Source organism: Gadus morhua, chromosome 16 (assembly GCF_902167405.1).
Source record: "Gadus morhua chromosome 16, gadMor3.0, whole genome shotgun sequence".
NCBI classification, from domain to species: Eukaryota; Metazoa; Chordata; class Actinopteri; order Gadiformes; family Gadidae; genus Gadus; species Gadus morhua.
Window position 1 is genome coordinate 8,289,771 of NC_044063.1, and position 17,577 is coordinate 8,307,347.

At 44.8% G+C, this 17,577-nt stretch overlaps 3 protein-coding genes and 1 non-coding gene across 7 annotated transcripts in view; 3 read left to right on the forward strand and 1 right to left on the reverse strand.

The window, feature by feature from the left end:
• The first annotated feature begins 151 nt into the window (after positions 1-151).
• Positions 152-10,193, forward strand: abcf3 (ATP-binding cassette, sub-family F (GCN20), member 3). The gene is made up of 21 exons (XM_030380034.1): positions 152-274; positions 1,668-1,815; positions 2,225-2,301; positions 2,579-2,634; positions 2,995-3,092; positions 3,357-3,479; positions 3,863-4,129; positions 4,380-4,460; positions 4,544-4,603; positions 4,888-4,944; positions 5,460-5,482; positions 5,591-5,646; positions 6,210-6,410; positions 6,808-6,884; positions 7,430-7,474; positions 7,609-7,741; positions 7,874-7,962; positions 8,056-8,147; positions 8,238-8,370; positions 8,457-8,544; positions 9,700-10,193. The coding sequence occupies exons 1-21, from the start codon at positions 202-204 to the stop codon at positions 9,856-9,858; spliced, it is 2,136 nt and encodes a 711-aa protein (XP_030235894.1). The 5' UTR covers positions 152-201; the 3' UTR covers positions 9,859-10,193.
• Positions 10,194-10,311: 118 nt separating this feature from the next.
• On the reverse strand, positions 10,312-13,954 carry LOC115560643 (uncharacterized). 3 transcript variants are annotated; one of them, XM_030380043.1, is made up of 5 exons: positions 13,736-13,954; positions 12,235-12,877; positions 11,723-11,799; positions 11,342-11,581; positions 10,312-11,073 (listed from the first exon to the last, which is right to left on the reverse strand). In XM_030380043.1, exons 1-5 carry the CDS (start codon positions 13,754-13,756, stop codon positions 10,828-10,830), a joined length of 1,227 nt encoding a protein of 408 aa, XP_030235903.1. In that variant the 5' UTR covers positions 13,757-13,954; the 3' UTR covers positions 10,312-10,827. The 3 variants fall into 3 exon arrangements, with proteins under 3 accessions (XP_030235903.1, XP_030235904.1, XP_030235902.1); XM_030380044.1 differs by having other exon boundaries at positions 10,312-11,076; positions 12,235-12,874; positions 13,736-13,949; XM_030380042.1 differs by having other exon boundaries at positions 10,312-11,076; positions 13,736-13,944.
• Positions 13,955-14,173: 219 nt separating this feature from the next.
• Positions 14,174-14,256, forward strand: trnal-cag (transfer RNA leucine (anticodon CAG)). Its single transcript has one exon. It is a non-coding gene; the product is annotated as a tRNA-Leu (tRNA).
• A 1,308-nt stretch (positions 14,257-15,564) lies between these two features.
• Positions 15,565-17,577, forward strand: part of spcs2 (signal peptidase complex subunit 2) — a 3,447-nt gene continuing 1,434 nt past the window's right edge. The window contains exons 1-3 of one of the 2 annotated variants that reach the window (XM_030380046.1): positions 15,565-15,859; positions 16,574-16,657; positions 17,074-17,234. In XM_030380046.1, the coding sequence (XP_030235906.1) occupies positions 15,821-15,859; positions 16,574-16,657; positions 17,074-17,234 (284 nt within the window). In that variant the 5' untranslated portion in view covers positions 15,565-15,820. Of the gene's footprint in view, positions 15,875-16,573; positions 16,658-17,073; positions 17,235-17,577 lie in introns of both variants that reach the window. The other variant, XM_030380045.1, reaches the window with a different exon arrangement.

The following is a 17,577-nucleotide window of genomic DNA, read 5'->3' on the forward strand; positions in this document are numbered from 1 at the left end:
TATAAAAACAACAATTACGTTGTCTCAATAGTTCATTCAATGCGTCATGTCTTCAAAGGACAAGGCGTTTATTTCAAAAGCAAACCATTCGAATTATTTCTTCTTAATAAAGCAAGGCAGTTTTTAAACCACACGGAACTACGTTTCCCATCATACACCAGCACCGCATGCGCATATCCTCTGCAGGAGGACCGGTGTATCATGGCGACCTACGTGGACATCCTGAAGAGCGAGTTTCCCCAAATCGACCAAGAAGTGTTCAATTACATCAAAGGTATGAGCCACACGGACCACGGATCCATTATCTATAAGATCCCGTCTGTAAATCGGATTGTATAAATGACTTTAATTCCATTTGTTAGCCCCTTTGAACCACGTGAAGTCGGGACGGTTTTTAACGTGGGTTCCAGCTAAACTGAGACAGCCCCGGCTCGTCAGCCACGGTAGAGAGGGTCCAGAAACACGATATGACTCAATTGTGCGGTAGCTAGCCTCTTATTCATGTGAGGACCAAAGCCATATAAGAGTCCTACGCGTTGACACCATAAATACAAGACAAATCGGAGAGAACGCTCATAGTCTAGTGCGGTGACGTAATAGTACCGGAAGTTGAGAGCTAGGGGAAGCCTACCCACCAATCAGGTTGCTCATCCAATTTAACCAACAGTGACTAATTGGTTTGGAAAATGCGTACTCACGTGGAAACGCATGCATAAGGGTTCCTACAGTAGAAGATGGTAATCGATCTCCAAACACCAAGACACAGATATCCAACTTCTGTGTGATGCATTTAAGGGTGTGGTGCGTCACGGCTGGGCGCATCTTCATAAGATCTGCTGCTACTCCCTTATCACCTAGTAGAAGTTTGTGGTTAGCAGGCAGTGCAAAGCACAGAGTAGTCGTCCAATAATGAGGCACTGAATAGTTTGTTAATAGGGTTATCGGCCGTTCAGATATTCTTTTTTTTTTTGCTCACTGTTCAAATATTCGTAATGGACTAACATAAAAAAACATCAATGTAATATAAACGTTAGACATTCTAACATGTTGCCTCCATACACCACTTCCAAAACAAGAACCCGCCACAGGTATTCCAAACCCATAGATCCTACTACTCTCTGCTGTCAAGTCAAGCAGGGGAAACGGCTAGCTAGCTAGCCAAACAACGCATGCTGTAACTGAAGTAGCAGCATGTGTGGGAAGTTATTTGGTGGGAAGTGTCAATGAAGAAAATAATGGATGTATCCATATAAATATGGACTGACTATATCATTTATTCTTAGTCGAAATGTGTACAATTAAACCCTCCCAGTCAGTACGAAAGAGGCTTAAAAAATGGTTAGATCTGCTCCCTCCACTCTACTGGCTGTGCAACTGGGTGATGTGAACTAGCATAGCTCGGTCAGCTGGGTGGTGTGAGTGGGAGGGGCTTGGAGGGTCAGTGTTTTTTTTACATGGAGAGAGAGGGACGGGCTGGCCATCTTTTCTTTTTTTTTTAATTGATCAGTTATAGGTTGTGACTTCATTTATACCATTTACAAAATAATTATCACTTAGCATTGACTACCAATTTGTCCAGGTAATATATTAAGCTACGAGTCGGTTTAAATGTGATACATAAGTAGTAAGTAGTAAAACTCAAACTTTCAGTCATATTTGTGTTTCAGGTGTTTTGGACTGCGGCGGGGCAGACTTTGAGGATGATGACGAGGTCTTCGAGGCTATTGGTGGAGTGTTGCAGGAAGTGTCTGCCGACTGCAAGAATGAAGAGGACATCAGAGACATCTGCCTCCAAATGTTCAACACCCTCACACTGTAAGTTAAACCATTTCAACACCCTCGCGCTGTTGGTTAAACCAGTTCAACACCCTCGCACTGTAAATTTAACCAGCTCAACCACCTCACACTATTAAAACAGCTATTTAAACATAATTTAGAACACCTTTTAATAGATGTTGACGCAGGGTGACCACAGAACCATGCTGATGTGGTGTGACTCCTGAACCATGTTGATGTGGTGTGACACCAGAACCCTGTTGACTTGGTGTGACTCCGGAACAGGGTTGATCTGGTGTGACTATAGTAACGTGTTTATATGGTGTGACTCCGAAGCTATTTGCTGTGGTTTGACTCCAGAGGCGAGTTGACGTGGTGTTACTCCACTACCCAGTTAATGTGGTGTGACTATAGAAACCTGTTGATTTGGTGCGACTCTGGTTTGCAGGCGGAACGGCCATGGATCTCAGAGGCAGCTTCTGCTAGATGCTCCCGTGCAGCTGTCGCAGATGTCAGCCGAATGTGGTAAGAAAACCCCTGGCGTAACCATAGCAACCTACCATGTGTCCACGCTCTGCCAGTAGTGTGGTAACCCTAACAACCTATCGTGTCCCCATAGTTTCAGTCCGGTTGTAACCATAGTTATCCAACATGTCTCTACGCTCTGTCAATAGAATAGTTACTGTTTTGTAACACAAAAGTCACCTCATGGAATCATTTGGGATTAGGTATTAAAAAAATCCTTACGACACAGTCTGACAATTCCTTCCCTCTCCTTCTCCATCCTGTTTCTCCTCCTCAGTGACGAAAAAAGACGATGTTCAGGGCATCTGGATGTTGAAGAGATCACAGAACACGGTATGTGTCCCTGTTATATTATCGTGTGTGTGTTTTCAATATATTAATAAATGTATCATAATGAAGATCAGAGAGTTGTAAAAAGAGATCAGAAGAGAAAAAGATTCATAAAAGTAAAAGAAACCTCACTCTCGGCCTGCCCACATCCCTCCACCGTGGAGAAGTACTCCATTTCACACACCAATCAGGGATGAGGGGCCCTGATTGGTCAGAAACTAGCCAGTGATTTGGGATTTATTATATTGTATTTATTTGTTTACCCTTTGATGTGTTTTCTTTGCGTTATATTGTGTGATTAATATTCCGTGTTTTATGCTTGGTGTGTGTAATATGGATGTGTGTTGCATGAATGTGCTCCAGACCGTGGATGCCAAGAAGCTAGAGAAGGCTGAAGCAAAGCTGAAACAGAAACACGTCAGACGTAACGACAAGGATGGACAGAAGACGACCACACCCCTGTACGTACCCCAAATTGTATAACCCTAGATCTATGTCTGTTTGACCTAGATTTTTATCACCTAGATCTATGTCTGATCACCTAGATTTATATAGCCTGGATCCGTTTCCTCAAGATTTATTTCACCGTGAGCTATATCCATGTCTGTTTCCGAAAGACCTATGTGGGTGTACCGGACCATGTATATACATAATGTTGGCCATGTGACATCAATATACCTGACGCATGTATTAACATAATGTATGTCTTTTGACCCCACCCCCAGAGTGCTGGAGGAGGCCTCAGCTAGCCAGGCCAGCAATAAAAAGGACACCCGGATCGACCTATCAGGACGGAACCGGAGCTATGACATACGCATTGAGAACTTTGATGTTTCCTTTGGGGAAAGGTGAGACCTCTTCACCTTTAACAACACACCTACTGCTTGAAATTTTACTAAACCTCTCATTCTGTAACTACATACATCACTGTTTTGCTACACACTCCTTTACTACAAACCTCACTCTTAACCACTTTACCCCACACCTCACTTTTTAACGACACACTCTGCACTCTAACTACACCATCTGCCTTAACTATACACCACACTCCTTAACTACACACACCTAACTCTTGAACTACACACACCTTACTCTGTAACTACCACACCTCACTCTGTCACAAAACACACCTCGCTCTTTACCTAAACGCAATGTGTTGAGGTGTACATAAGAAGTTGCGCATCATGTGTCGAACTGTGTGTGCGTGTGATAATAAGTCGTGTCTCCGCAGGTCCCTGCTGCAGGGGGCGGAGGTGATGCTGGCGGCAGGCCGACGTTACGGCCTGATCGGCCGGAACGGCCTGGGGAAGACCACCCTGCTGAAGATGCTGGCCAGTCGCAGCCTGCGCGTCCCGGCCCACATCACCATCCTGCACGTGGAGCAGGAGGTGGACGGCGACGACACGGTGGCGCTGCAGAGCGTCCTGGAGAGCGACACGCTGCGGGAGGGGCTGCTGCTGCAGGAGCGGCAGCTCAACGCACGCATCGCCGCGGGAACGTAAGTGCCGGTTGCTAAGCGACGTGCGGGAACGGGAGGACTGGTTGCTAATGGGTCCGCGGGAACGTGATTCCTGGTTGCTTCAGGATGTGCGGTTGTGTTACTATGGGATGTGGTCAGTGTTCTTATTGTCGGTTTTGTGGTTGTTACAATGGGATGTGTTTTTCTTATTATGGGATGTGTGGTGTTTTTTATCAGATCTGTGTTGGTATCTATGGGATGTGGTTCTTATTATGGGATGTGTGTGCAGGGCTGATGGAGCAGCGAGTGTCCGTCTGTCGGAGATCTACGCCCAGCTGGAGGAGATGGAGGCAGACAAAGCACCCGCTAAGTACTGATCTTTGATATGCTACCATACTCTACAGTAATGATGTAGTATTATTCTTCAGTAACACAACTTGTCTCTCCACTTAGAGCGTCTGTCATCCTGGCTGGTCTCGGCTTCTCTGCTCAAATGCAAGCGCAAACTACCAGGTAAGTCCCGCCCCAAACTTCTGAGTAAGTCCCGCCCCCAACTTCTGAGTAAGTCCCGCCCCCTACTTCTCTAAGTCCCGACCCCAACGTGTGTGTGTGTGTGTGTGTGTGTGTGTGTGTGTGTGTGTGTGTGTGTGTGTGTGTGTGTGTGTGTGTGTGTGTGTGTGTGTGTGTGTGTGTGTGTGTGTGTGTGTGTGTGTGTGTGTGTGTGTGTGTGTGTGTGTGTGTGTGTGTGTGTGTGTGTGAGTGTGTGTGTGTTCCATGCTAACTGTGTGTCCCTGCAGGGAGTTCTCCGGAGGCTGGAGGATGAGGCTAGCGCTGGCCAGAGCTTTGTTTGCAAAGTAAGTCTCCTCTCATCAATCTTAACCAATCCTCATACAGACCTAGCAGTACAAGGAGGCTTGTCCCAGATACATCATCACTAGGTCTGAACGATTTGGGGAAATAATCCAATAGCGATTATATTGACCAATTTAAATCTTAAAACATAGGCCAGGCCTATGTGTTAAGATTTATTGATACATGAATTGATATTACTGTATATCTAGGGCTGGGAAACGATTCAAATATTTAATCGCATTTAAATTATATTTAAAATCCAATCCAATTGAAGTAAAAGGAGATTATCAAATAAAATAAATATAAAAACAATAGCAGTAAAACTTTTTTTTCGGAGCCGTTGCGACTTGCAAATCTCGTTCTATTTCATTGCGATGTTGGTTTGAATTTGATTAATCGTTAATGCCAATTAACACTACTGCATTTCTGTTTCTGTCTTAGCCCATGCTAATGCTAATGCTTCCACATGTCTGTTTCTTTAATACCCCGTGCTAATTCTACTTCATGTCTGCTTCAGGCCGGACCTCCTCTTACTCGATGGTAAGTTGAACCCCTTGGTCATCTCTTTATGTATTTTATACCTCAGATATATGTATATGAACAGCATGTGTGTGTATGTGATGTAGTGACAGACATGTTGTATTTCAGAGCCCACCAACATGTTGGATGTACGTGCCATACTGTGGTTGGAAAACTACCTCCAGGTAAAACACTGTGCTATTTTGTCTAACTCCTGGTATGAATGTTGTGGTCCTCCACTGTATAACTCCTGGTACGAATGTTGTGGTCTACTGTATGAATGTTGTGGTCTACTGTATAACTCCTGGTATGAATGTTGTGGTCTACTGTATGAATGTTGTGGTCTACTGTATAACTCCTGGAATGTTGTGGTGTACTGTATGAATGTTGTGGTCTACTGTATAACTCCTGGTATGAGTGTTGTGGTCTACTGTATGAATGTTGTGGTCTACTGTATAACTCCTGGTATGAATGTTATGGTGTACTGTATGAATGTTGTGGTCTACTGTATAACTCCTGGTATGAATGTTGTGGTCTACTGCATGATTGTTGTGGTCTACTGTATAACTACTGGTATACATGTCTACTATCTAACTCCTGTTGTGATTGTATAATGTATAACGTGAATGTGTAACTGCTGGTGTGAAGTTATCCATCTCCTGGTATGAATGTTTCTAACTCCTGGTGTGAACGTGTAACTGTTGGTGTGAAACCTGTCTCAGTACAACATCTGATTTGTGCTCCTCAGACGTGGCAGTCCACCATCTTGGTGGTGTCCCACGACCGTAACTTCCTCAACGCCGTGGTAACGGACATCATCCACCTGCACACCCAGAGGCTGGACAGTTACCGGGGCGACTATGAGAACTTTGTCAAGACCAAAGAAGACAGACTTAAAAACCAGCAGAGGGAATATGATGCTCAGTTTCAATACAGAGAGCATATCCAGGTATAACACTATCCCTACCCCTCTACTGTTTCTATAGTTACAATACAGACGACATATCCAGCTATTACACCATCTCTAACTCACTAGTGTATATATTTACAATGCAGACGAAATATCAAGGTATGACACATCGCCTACTTCTGTAGTGTTTCTATAGTTACAATACAGACGACATATCCAGGTATTATGCATCCCCTACTTCTCTAGTGTATCTATAGTTACAATACAGACGGCATATCCGGGTATTACTTCAATCTCTACCTAAAACAAACACTTAAACAAGCTGAATAGGTCTTCAGTGCTGTGAGGGGCTGCATTATCATTTGTGTGTAATGTCTTGTTTTTCAGTGGTAAGTAGCGTTGTGTTTTTGTAATTTTGTGAAATGTGTTTTTTCAGGTGTTCATCGATAGATTCCGATATAATGCCAACAGAGCTGCTCAGGTGCAGAGCAAACTCAAATTGCTGGAGAAACTGTAAGTACAAAATACCCACAACCGAACTACACACACCAAAGCTACACACCTGACTTACACAACCGACCCACACACCTGGAGTAGACACACTTGATTTACACACATCTGAATTAAACATTGACTACACCCACCTGAACTACACACACCTGAACTACACCACCTGAACTACACACGCCTGAACTACACACACCGCTGACTGACCCACACAAACTTGAACTACAGTACACACACTTGTTTTGCACACTTTAACTACATACACATGAACTACAGGACTGAATTACACACACCTGAACTATGCACACCCGAATTATACGACTGACCCAAAAACATCTGAACTACACACACCGGAACTACGCATACACACGCGCACCTACTCTCACACCTGAACTACACAAACCAGAATTACACACCTCAACAACAAAAACCTTAACTTAACACACCTTACCTACACACACCTTACTTGCACCCCTGCCCAAGCCTGGGTGCTAGCCGGCTCTCCTGTTCTGTCAGAGTGTAAGGTGTGTTTTCTTTTTTTGTGTATTCAGACCGCCGCTGAAGCCTCTAGAGAAGGAGACCGAGGTGTCATTAAGGTAATTGGCCTTGTCACACCTGCATCATACCTAGCTTCTCTAGTCGTATGTACCTGTAGGTGTGCTTGCTCGGGGAGGGGTATCTGCAAGGGTTATCTGCACACGTGTCTTACAAGTCTGTTCTGTGTCTGCAGGTTTCCTGATAACTTTGAGAAGTTGTCTCCGCCCATCCTCCAGCTGGACGAGGTGGAGTTCTACTACACACCCGAGCGTCGCCTCTTCACTGGACTCAACGTGTCTGCCGACCTGGAGTCCAGGATCTGCATCGTACGTCCTCCGCCTGCTCTTCCTCATGCGTTCTAGAACCTGGACACTTGTTCCACCTTGGTCTAGTGGTCTCTAGAGTACTAGTGGTTGAGGGTCCTCGTGGCCTTGGTCTAATTCTATGTTTCCCGTCAGGTGGGAGAGAATGGAGCGGGGAAGTCTACCATGTTGAAGCTCCTGATGGGGGAGCTGACGCCTGTCAACGGAGTGAGACAAGCCCACCGGTAACACTAACAGACATATACACACTCACACACTCGCACACTTATTCACTCACTTAACTACTTGCTTACTTACTCGCTCTCTCCCTCTAACAGGAACCTGAAGATCGGGTATTTCAGCCAGCATCACGTTGACCAACTGGACCTCAACGTCTGCTCAGTGGAACTACTGCTCAACAAGTTCCCAGGTACGCCACCCACTGTCTCCCTGACGACCGTCTCCCTGACGACCGTCTCCCTGAGTCTCTTGTTCACTGCTGACTGTGTTCTGTTTGCAGGACGTAATGAGGAGGAGTACCGCCACCAGCTGGGGGGTTATGGCATCACAGGGGAGCTGGCCACCAGGCCAGTGGCCAGCCTGTCTGGAGGACAGAAGAGCAGAGTGGCCTTCGCCCAGATGACCATGCCCTGGTGAGCCCCTTAACCTGTCGTTTACCTCCACTCTAACCAATCAGGAGGCTATATTTTGTATGTGAACATATGTGTTTGTGTTCCAGTCCTAACTTCTACATCCTTGATGAGCCCACTAACCATCTGGACATGGAGACCATCGAGGCGCTGGCCAAGGCCCTCAGCAAATTCAAGGTGAGGAGCTAGCAGCTAGTGGAGCTAATACCAGGAGCTAGCAGCTAGTGGAGCCAATACCAGGAGCTAACAGCTAGTGGAGCTAATACCAGGAGCTAGCAGCTAGTGGAGCCAATACCAGGGGCTAGCAGCTAGTGGAGCTAATACCAGGAGCTAGCAGCTAGTGGAGCCAATACCAGGAGCTAACAGCTAGTGGGGCTTATACCAGGGGCTAGCAGCTAGTGGAGCTAATACCAGGGGCTAGCAGCTAGTGGAGCTAATACCAGGGGCTAGCAGCTAGTGGAGCTAATACCAGGGGCTAGCAGCTAGTGGAGCTAATACCAGGAGCTAGCAGCTAGTGGAGCTAATACCAGGGGCTAGCAGCTAGTGGAGCTAATACCAGGGGCTAGCAGCTAGTGGAGCTAATACCCGGGGCTAGCAGCTAGTGGAGCTAATACCAGGAGCTAGCAGCTAGTGGAGCTAATACCAGGAGCTAACAGCTAGTGGGGCTAATACCAGGAGCTAGTCGGGCTAATACCAGGAGCTAGCAGCTAGTGGAGCTAATACCAGGGGCTAGCAGCTAGTGGAGCTAATACCAGGGGCTAGCAGCTAGTGGAGCTAATACCAGGGGCTAGCAGCTAGTGGAGCTAATACCAGGGGCTAGCAGCTAGTGGAGCTAATACCAGGGGCTAGCAGCTAGTGGAGCTAATACCAGGGGCTAGCAGCTAGTGGAGCTAATCCCAGGGGCTAGCAGCTTGTGGAGCTAATCCCAGGGGCTAGCAGCTAGTGGAGCTAATCCCAGGGGCTAGCAGCTAGTGGAGCTAACACTAGGAGCTAGTGGAGCTAATACCAGGAGCTAGTGGAGCTAACACCAGGAGCTAGTGGAGCTAATACCAGGAGCTGGTGGAGCTACTACCAGGAGCTAGCAGATAGTGGAGTTAATACCAGGAGCTAGCAGCTAGTGGACCTCGTGTTTTTTACCCTAGCTAGTGTTACTAGTATCGAACGTTACCTGGATTATTGCAATAGCCGCTCTTTCCCGCCAGGGAGGAGTGGTGCTGGTGGCTAGAAGTGTCAGTGGACAGTGTTTCTAGTAGTGGCGTTAGCGGCTACCGTTGCTAGCGGTAGCGTCAGCGGCTAGTTGTGCTAGCATTGCTGACCCCTCTGTCTCCACAGGGAGGGGTGGTGCTGGTCTCTCACGACGAGCGACTGATCCGCCTGGTGTGTAAGGAGCTCTGGGTGTGCGAGAAGGGAGCCGTGCGGCGCATCGACGGCGGCTTCGACGAGTACCGCGACATCCTGCAGGAGCAGTTCCAGAAGGAGGGCTACCTGTGATCCCGCCCACCGCTCCCTGCTCCATGCCAAGGACTGATAAACGCAAATGCCAATCACATTTCAGTTCCAGTGACTCCGCCCTCCCCACCAGCTCACTTGTCGGTTGGCGGTCCAGAGGGAGCCGGTCCAAACCGGTTCTGCTGCCTTCTTGTTTAACTGTCAGCGGGCGTGGTCAGACCGTGATTGGCCGATCTGACAGACTCTGTTCCTCCAACATTTAAAGCAAGACGTGAGAAAGACATATGGACATTATTAGAGAAATAATTTGTATGTTTACGTCCCATAATAAGTTAAGCTGTTATAAAAAACCTGCTAATAAATACCATCACCTCCTACCTTTTGTGTTTTATTTAAAACTGGATGGACAGCTGATTTCATAAGGACCCTTGAAAACGTTAAATAAAGTTCTTGCACTGTTCATCAGGACCATCAATAGGAAATAAGATTCTTGCACTGTTTTCCTCAGGACCTTTATTGTGAAATAACTAAATGTTGTTGTGTTCAAGTCAATAGATTTAAGAGATGAACATCTGGATCTCTTGATCAGGTTTATTTAGCCCAATAACACATTAAAGCCCCAGAAGTAGAAGCACAAGTTGACAGTTATTAAATAATGGCAGTTAAATAATGGGTTTAGCTGAAGTCATGAGATTATGATATTAATCGGCCTAAGACCCTAAGTTTAGGGTTAGGGTTATTTGACGTCATTTTACTTTTGTGGGTAGAACAAAGCAAATGCTGATTCCAAACCCCCATTGTATTGTTGACCAATAGCTGGCATCTGTGAATTGGGAGCATGTGGTAAATGTTGGACTAGTTAGGCTAAGCATCCTGCACACGCTGCAGGAATAGCAACCCAATGCAGAGCCTCGCCTTGGTCCTTGACCAGCATTTTGTCTGCGAACACCCCAGTTTCTATTTCGCTTCACATCCTTTCGGACCTCAAAACAAAAACAAACAGCCCAGCCTCTACATCTCTGGTCTCATTTCGGGGTCCAGCGGTCTGTGCTTGTCCAGTTGGGGGAGCAGAACCTCCTTGAACCTCTGCAGCTTGCTCAGCGTCTCCTCCCAGAACTCGGGGTCGAAGGGCACAGGCACCAGGGCCGTCTCCTTAAGGGTGAAAACCGCCAGGTCTGCCTGGTCCATCCCTGTGACGGCCAGCTGGCACTGGATCTGGCTGTAGTAGCTGTGGTTCTTTTTCAACCGATACACTGGCTGCTAGGAACACACATGAATATTATATAAATATACACTTCCCATTACGCACGAATCCGCACTACTCGTTAAACAAAAACTCACACTACTCCAGTCCTTACCCACAAGCATACACTACTCATTACCCACATATACACACTACACATTACCCTCAAATACTAATTCATTAATTCAACCAGAGTGTAGTAGTATCCCCAGGGTGCTTCAGAGGAACTGTGCAGTACACTCACTCTGGTCGGGTAACTCCTCCCACCCTCTCTGAACATACCTGGTTAGGTAACTCTTGGATCTGCAGGCAGAAGTCTTTGTCCTCCTTACAAGCCTCCTCAACCTTGCGGTCTTTGTGTTTGAACGGGCATTTAACTTCCAGGCACAGCATCCGTTGTCCAGACAGCTTGTCGATCACAATGCCATCAGGGCTTGCCGCCAACCAGGGCCGCTTGGGGTCGATGAACAGACCTGAATCTTGAACGACCACTTCTCGCCCAAGAAGCTTGCTCTTCAGCACCTGAACATTTCCATGGAAATACGGTTTACAGCCAAAGTTCTATATGTTGTCTTTATGTGGTCAATGTTGGTTTCATCCACTGCAATACTGTTTGTATTGAAATACAACATACATCGGTTTGTGGAGCGAGGTCTGTGTTACCTGGTATTCTTTCACTGCCCGGGCCTCCATGTCCACACCCCACCTCATCGCTCTGGTCTGGACCCTCGAACCCTGTCCTGTGTATTAGAAACACAGCTTTATACACAACCACACGGCTCTCAAAACCACATGATACTGTTCATATAGCAACAAGGTAAGGGGTGTGGTCTACCTGTGGTGTCAGACAGGTAGGAGGTGTGGTCTACCTGTGGTGTCAGACAGGTAGGAGGTGTGGTCTACCTGTGTTGTCAGACAGGTAGGAGGTGTGGTCTACCTGTGGTGTCAGACAGGTAGGAGGTGTGGTCTACCTGTGGTGTCAGACAGGTAGGAGGTGTGGTCTACCTGTGGTGTCAGACAGGTAGGAGGTGTGGTCTACCTGTGGTGTCAAACAGGTAGGAGGTGTGGTCTACCTGTGGTGTCATACAGATAGGAGGTGTGGTCTACCTGTGGTGTCAGACAGGTAGGAGGTTTGGTCTACCTGTGGTGTCAGACAGGTAGGAGGTGTGGTCTACCTGTGATGTTAGCTACGTAGGAGCCAGGGGGTGTGCTGCTTGTCCCGTTAACGAAGCGGCTGTGTGCGATTCGGTGGACATTGGATGCGGTGATGCGGTGCTCCCGCCACTCGAACCAGGCCGGGTTGTCTCTCTGACCCCGAGTCAGCACCTCCACCGCCTCCACAACGCTGGGGGTCAGCTCCCCGCCCTCCAGGACGACCTTCTCTGGACTTGGGCCAGAGCTCAGAGTTTTCAGAGAGTTCTGTCCATTGCTACCGCCAGCTGGATTGCGTCCCATTTTGCATCCTGACCCATAGTTTAAGAAAGGCTTTTCTAGAACATCTGACCTGCCTCCCAGGACTAAGTCTGGTTTCTTGTCTTGCCTCTGGTCTGGTTTCTTGTCTGGCCTCTTGTCTGTTTTCTTTTCTGGCCTCTGGTCTGGCCTTTGGTCAGGTTTCTGGTCCGGTTTCTGGTGTGGTTTCTGGTCTGGTTTCTGGTCCGGTTTCTTGTCTGGTTTCCGGGCTGGGAGTATCTTCTGGGCTGAGCTTGGCCCTCTTCCCTGGTGGCTGGTTTGTGTGATGGAGGGATGATATCTGACGACCGGTAGGACAATGTTACTGGTCCCTCCTCTTCCAGCAGATCTCTTGGAAGCTGCTGGCTTCTGGTTCCGATTCCGGACCAAGAACAACAACATGGAGAAAATACAAGGAGAGGACAGCAAGAAACAGAGGAGTCATATTGTTCCTTCTTAGTCAAACCATTTTGTTTCTAGCCAAAGTTAGACACCATAGCATTATTAGCCTCTTAATATTATATCAGGCCTTTTGCTGCTCCATCGTTTGATCGAGACTGGTACAACAACCTCGAGTGATATGGTATTAATAGCCAGTGAACTCACATGTTTTTGTTTATAACGTGGTAATTTGCCTTATATAATCTTCAAAATAGTGATCTATGCCACTTTATCATTGCTACTGAAATAAGTGCCCAATAAAAAATAGAATAGATAGATTAGATTTAATCCCAATAGAAAATGGGATTAAATCCTATTTTTTTTTTTGTTGCCATTCTCCCCAAAACATTACGTGGACGTTACACTCCGATAGCGTTCTTTTCGTGACGTCTAACAAGAGGACCCGGTGGGGGGGTTGCGAAGACACGCTTTTCGTACATCGCTACGGTGTGTGCCGGATATCATATAGAATAGATAGAACCTAACTAATTATAATGCTCATAGACATGGACGGGACAAAAATGTATTAAAAGGTGGCGTGGGTCGTTACAATAACAGGCCCCTCTTTCCTATAACTCTCAACCCAAACCTAATTTGGGTTGAGTTCACCGTTATAGATTTCAAGTTGAAACAGTAGGTTCACTGGCTCTTTAAAACTGTTTTGCGGAAATAAAATCCCTCCTGTCTTCACCAAGACTTTAAGTCATCGCTTGATGATGCTTGATATTGAATCCGTATGGATCAATCGAAACTCATATTATCTAATAAAGTTAGACCTTATCTTACCTGTTGTTTCTTTGGCTCCATGTGGAGGGTTGGTTGAACACAGAGGTGGTAACGAAACTAAACTAATACCAGTGACTCATCACCTTGTGACTAGTAGGCCTAGTTACGCCCGGACTTGTTGGCAAATTACATTCGCGTTTGTGGACTATTGATTATTTTATCGGACGGAAGGTGTAAGTTAACAGTTATAGAGTTAAAATGTAATTACATTCTTCATGATTCATTTTAACCTAATCAGATGTATTCTCCGATCGTGTTCACAGAATTCTACACTTACCGGAAGTTTATTTATCTGCTGAATAGACGGACCCTAACCCAGTTTTATAATACACCTATTGAAGTATAAATATATACATAAAAAAACATCCTCATATTGATCATTCCAATTCAACATATTTAATATTTACATATACCGTAAATATTGCTGTATATTCATAAGTCAGGATGGCCGAGCGGTCTAAGGCGCTGCGTTCAGGTCGCAGTCTCCTCTGGAGGCGTGGGTTCGAATCCCACTTCTGACATTACCTTTTGACGCACAAAAGGTGATTCTTTGTTAAAAAAACAAATATAAAGCCTAAAGACAATCACTGCTATTGATGAACTTCAAATACATAGTGCTAAACCTTTCACAACGTTTTAAAGCTTTAGCGGGTGGCACACACTTTTGGCCACACTTTCGTAAATGTGTGCGCTGTTTCACGTGTAATATTTTGGTTTTAAACAGGTGACATTTAACCGTATTTAAATGTTCGATAATGATTAAATGATCAAGGAAATCCGTTATTTAGAATGATTTGCAAACACTGTAGGCCTGTTTCTTAGCTCTTATAAAACTAATATACACACTTACAGGAGCTGCACTCCTGTATGAACAGTGAAATAAAGATAAATAAGGTAAGTGTATTAAATGTACTTGAACTGAAGGAAGAATTAAGAAATGGTGTTCTGCCATGCTATTCAGCTCATGTCTTGGCTGTCTCTTGAATTCTGATAGGGTCAAGGACACTTGGGAGTGAGCTGCCGATTTGGGCTATCTTTTATGTGAAAGAGGGCCTCAAAATGATATGTATATACATTTTGGAGTCTTAGCCCTTTAAGAAGGAACTCACCACATTTAACTGCCAATTAAAAAACATTCCATTGGACGATTAATAAATGAATTGTGTCCCATTGAAAATACCTCAATAAAATCAATGAGCTTGGCGTTTTTCTTATCGGCTGTGTAACTACTAAATCATATGGCCTCCGATCCCAATTTAGCCTTGCTGGCTAAATGGTTGAACATTTTAATTTTCTATTGTACTGATATTAAACTCAAGTCATGCAATCATCCTCAAACAAAACAAAAGTATTAAATTCGACACAAAACAAAACGACATGGCAACAAAGACATTAAAGACCAATATTTAAGGCTTTACATATTTATATTGCTTTGATTGCTTCACTTCCTTTCGCCCAAATAATGGTTTAATACAGTATCTGATATCTATTATGAATTGATTTATTTTTAGTCTATTTGCATTCATGAGTGAAGCATATTTTGATATACAGCTTTTTACAATCAATATCATTTTTATCGCATGCAAGTGTCTCTTTCTCTAAATTAATGATTGTACCAATCCACGTATTAAGGAAATATTATCTGACTAAACTATTTGCATACATAATAATTCATAATTCATAGAATAAAAGACAGTTTTGGTCTCGTTGAGGCAAACACATACTCTCCATCAATTTCTTCTTTGAATCTTGAAATACATACGCGATGACGTCGACACTAGCACGTAGGAGAGTTGCCGCCTTCAAAACGCTCAGTGTTTCCGGGAGGTTCGGAGGTTTATTTCGGAAGAAAGGAAGGTTTACCTAAAGACACGTAGCTTCCGAACCTCCGAGCTGTTTTGATGGCGGCATTTTTAATGGCTCTGGTTGCACAAAATGCTATGCCGTCCAATCATTGCCCTCCATTGAGACCGCTTTGGAGTCCAATCATCGTCCTCCGTTGAGAAAGTTATACTGTCCAATCCGAGAACTCTACGTTGGTTGTGTCAACCAATCAGCGGCCTACAGGTGCGAGAGAAAGAGAAGATGGCAGCCCGGAACGGAAAGAACGGCCTCCTGGAGAAAGTGAGCTTGAATGAGGTTAAAATGACAATGTGATTAAACGGGGCTTTAATTCACATCTTCTACTTTCACACGCAGCATCATCTTCTAGTCGAGTGGTTCATTACACGATAAGTAGTTCTTATTTCAACTGTAACATCCGCTTGGTTGGGCTAAGCTACTGATAGCATCCTGGTGCAGGACTGATGTTAACATATATTATAATATGAGCATAATACAGTATATTATAATGCATCACGATATTTTATAATAAACGATAAACCGCTTGCTGAGCTACAGTTCATATCGTACAATACTATATTAGATATCTTGCAGCATGTGAGTTGAACTTGTCTCTTGTGTTTCGTTTAGTTCACATGTGTAATACACGCCAGAATATATATCATAATGTATAGCGAACTATCACTTAATAATAATAATAATAATAATAATAATAATAATAAGCAGATTTGCAATCCTATGACGGTAATGCTTTACAGCGGACCGTAACAGCTGTGGGTTAGACACAGAAGTGGACTGTCAAGTGAGTCTGAGAACAGTTAAGATAGTTAAAGTTACAGTGCTTCTGCACAAACTAGGTAAAAGAAACCACAGAATAAAGAGCAGTGAAGCTAGGAATCACATTTGCATGGTTAGTATTTATTTATGAATACGTAGGATTAATTAAGGATGTCATATACACTAATCTCTTGTAGTGTGATCTAATAATCTCTCTAGTGGAGGATCGAGGAGAAGCCGGTGAAGATCGACAAGTGGGACGGAGCCGCGGTGAAAAACTCCCTGGATGACGCAGCCAAGAAGGTTATTAATCCCCTCATTATTATTAGTATAACTATGATTAATACATGTTTATCATTATTACAGAATGTCGTATTATAAATTTCATTAATCCTTGTATTGGTATTAACAATAGGATTAATACAGATTTTAGTATTATCTCAAAGAATGCATGTATTAAAATTTGTGCTATGATTAATGCTTGCAACTATAGGCTTTATGATTAGAAGAAATTTATTTTCTGATGTTTACCCGATCTGTCTACCTACCTGCCTGTATTGGTCAGTCTACATGTTGTTTTTAACTTTCTGTAAGTTCATCCTTAAAGTCTACCTGTTGCTCCATTTCTCTTCCTGTCTATGTGTTTATCACTGTCTGTTTTCAATGCTGATCATCTTGTCTGTCCTGATCTCCCTGTCTCCTCTCTGTCTGTCCTCCAGGTGTTGCTGGAGAAGTTTGGTTATGTAGAGAACTTCAGTCTTGTGGACGGCCGACTGCTGATCTGCACAGTGTCCTGTCTGTTTGCCATGGTGGCACTGGTCTGGGACTTCCTGCACCCCTTCCCCCAGTCCAAACCGGTCCTGGCCTGCTGCGTCATTTTATATCCTTCACGAGAGGCATGGCCTCATCAAGCTTCTTTCTAGAGAGATGGACTCATCCAGCTTCTATCTAGAGTCATGGACTCATCTAGCTTCTTGCAGAGAGATGGACTCATCCAGCTTCTATCTAGAGTATTGGATTCATCAAGCTTCTTGTAGAGAGATGGACTCATCCAGCTTCTATCTAGAGTCCTGGACTCATCCAGCTTCTATCTAGAGTCATGGACTCATCCAGCTTCTATCTAGAGTCATGGACTCATCCAGCTTCTATCTAGAGTCATGGACTCATCAAGCTTCTATCTAGAGTCATGGACTCATCAAGCTATCTAGAGACGGCTTCATCTA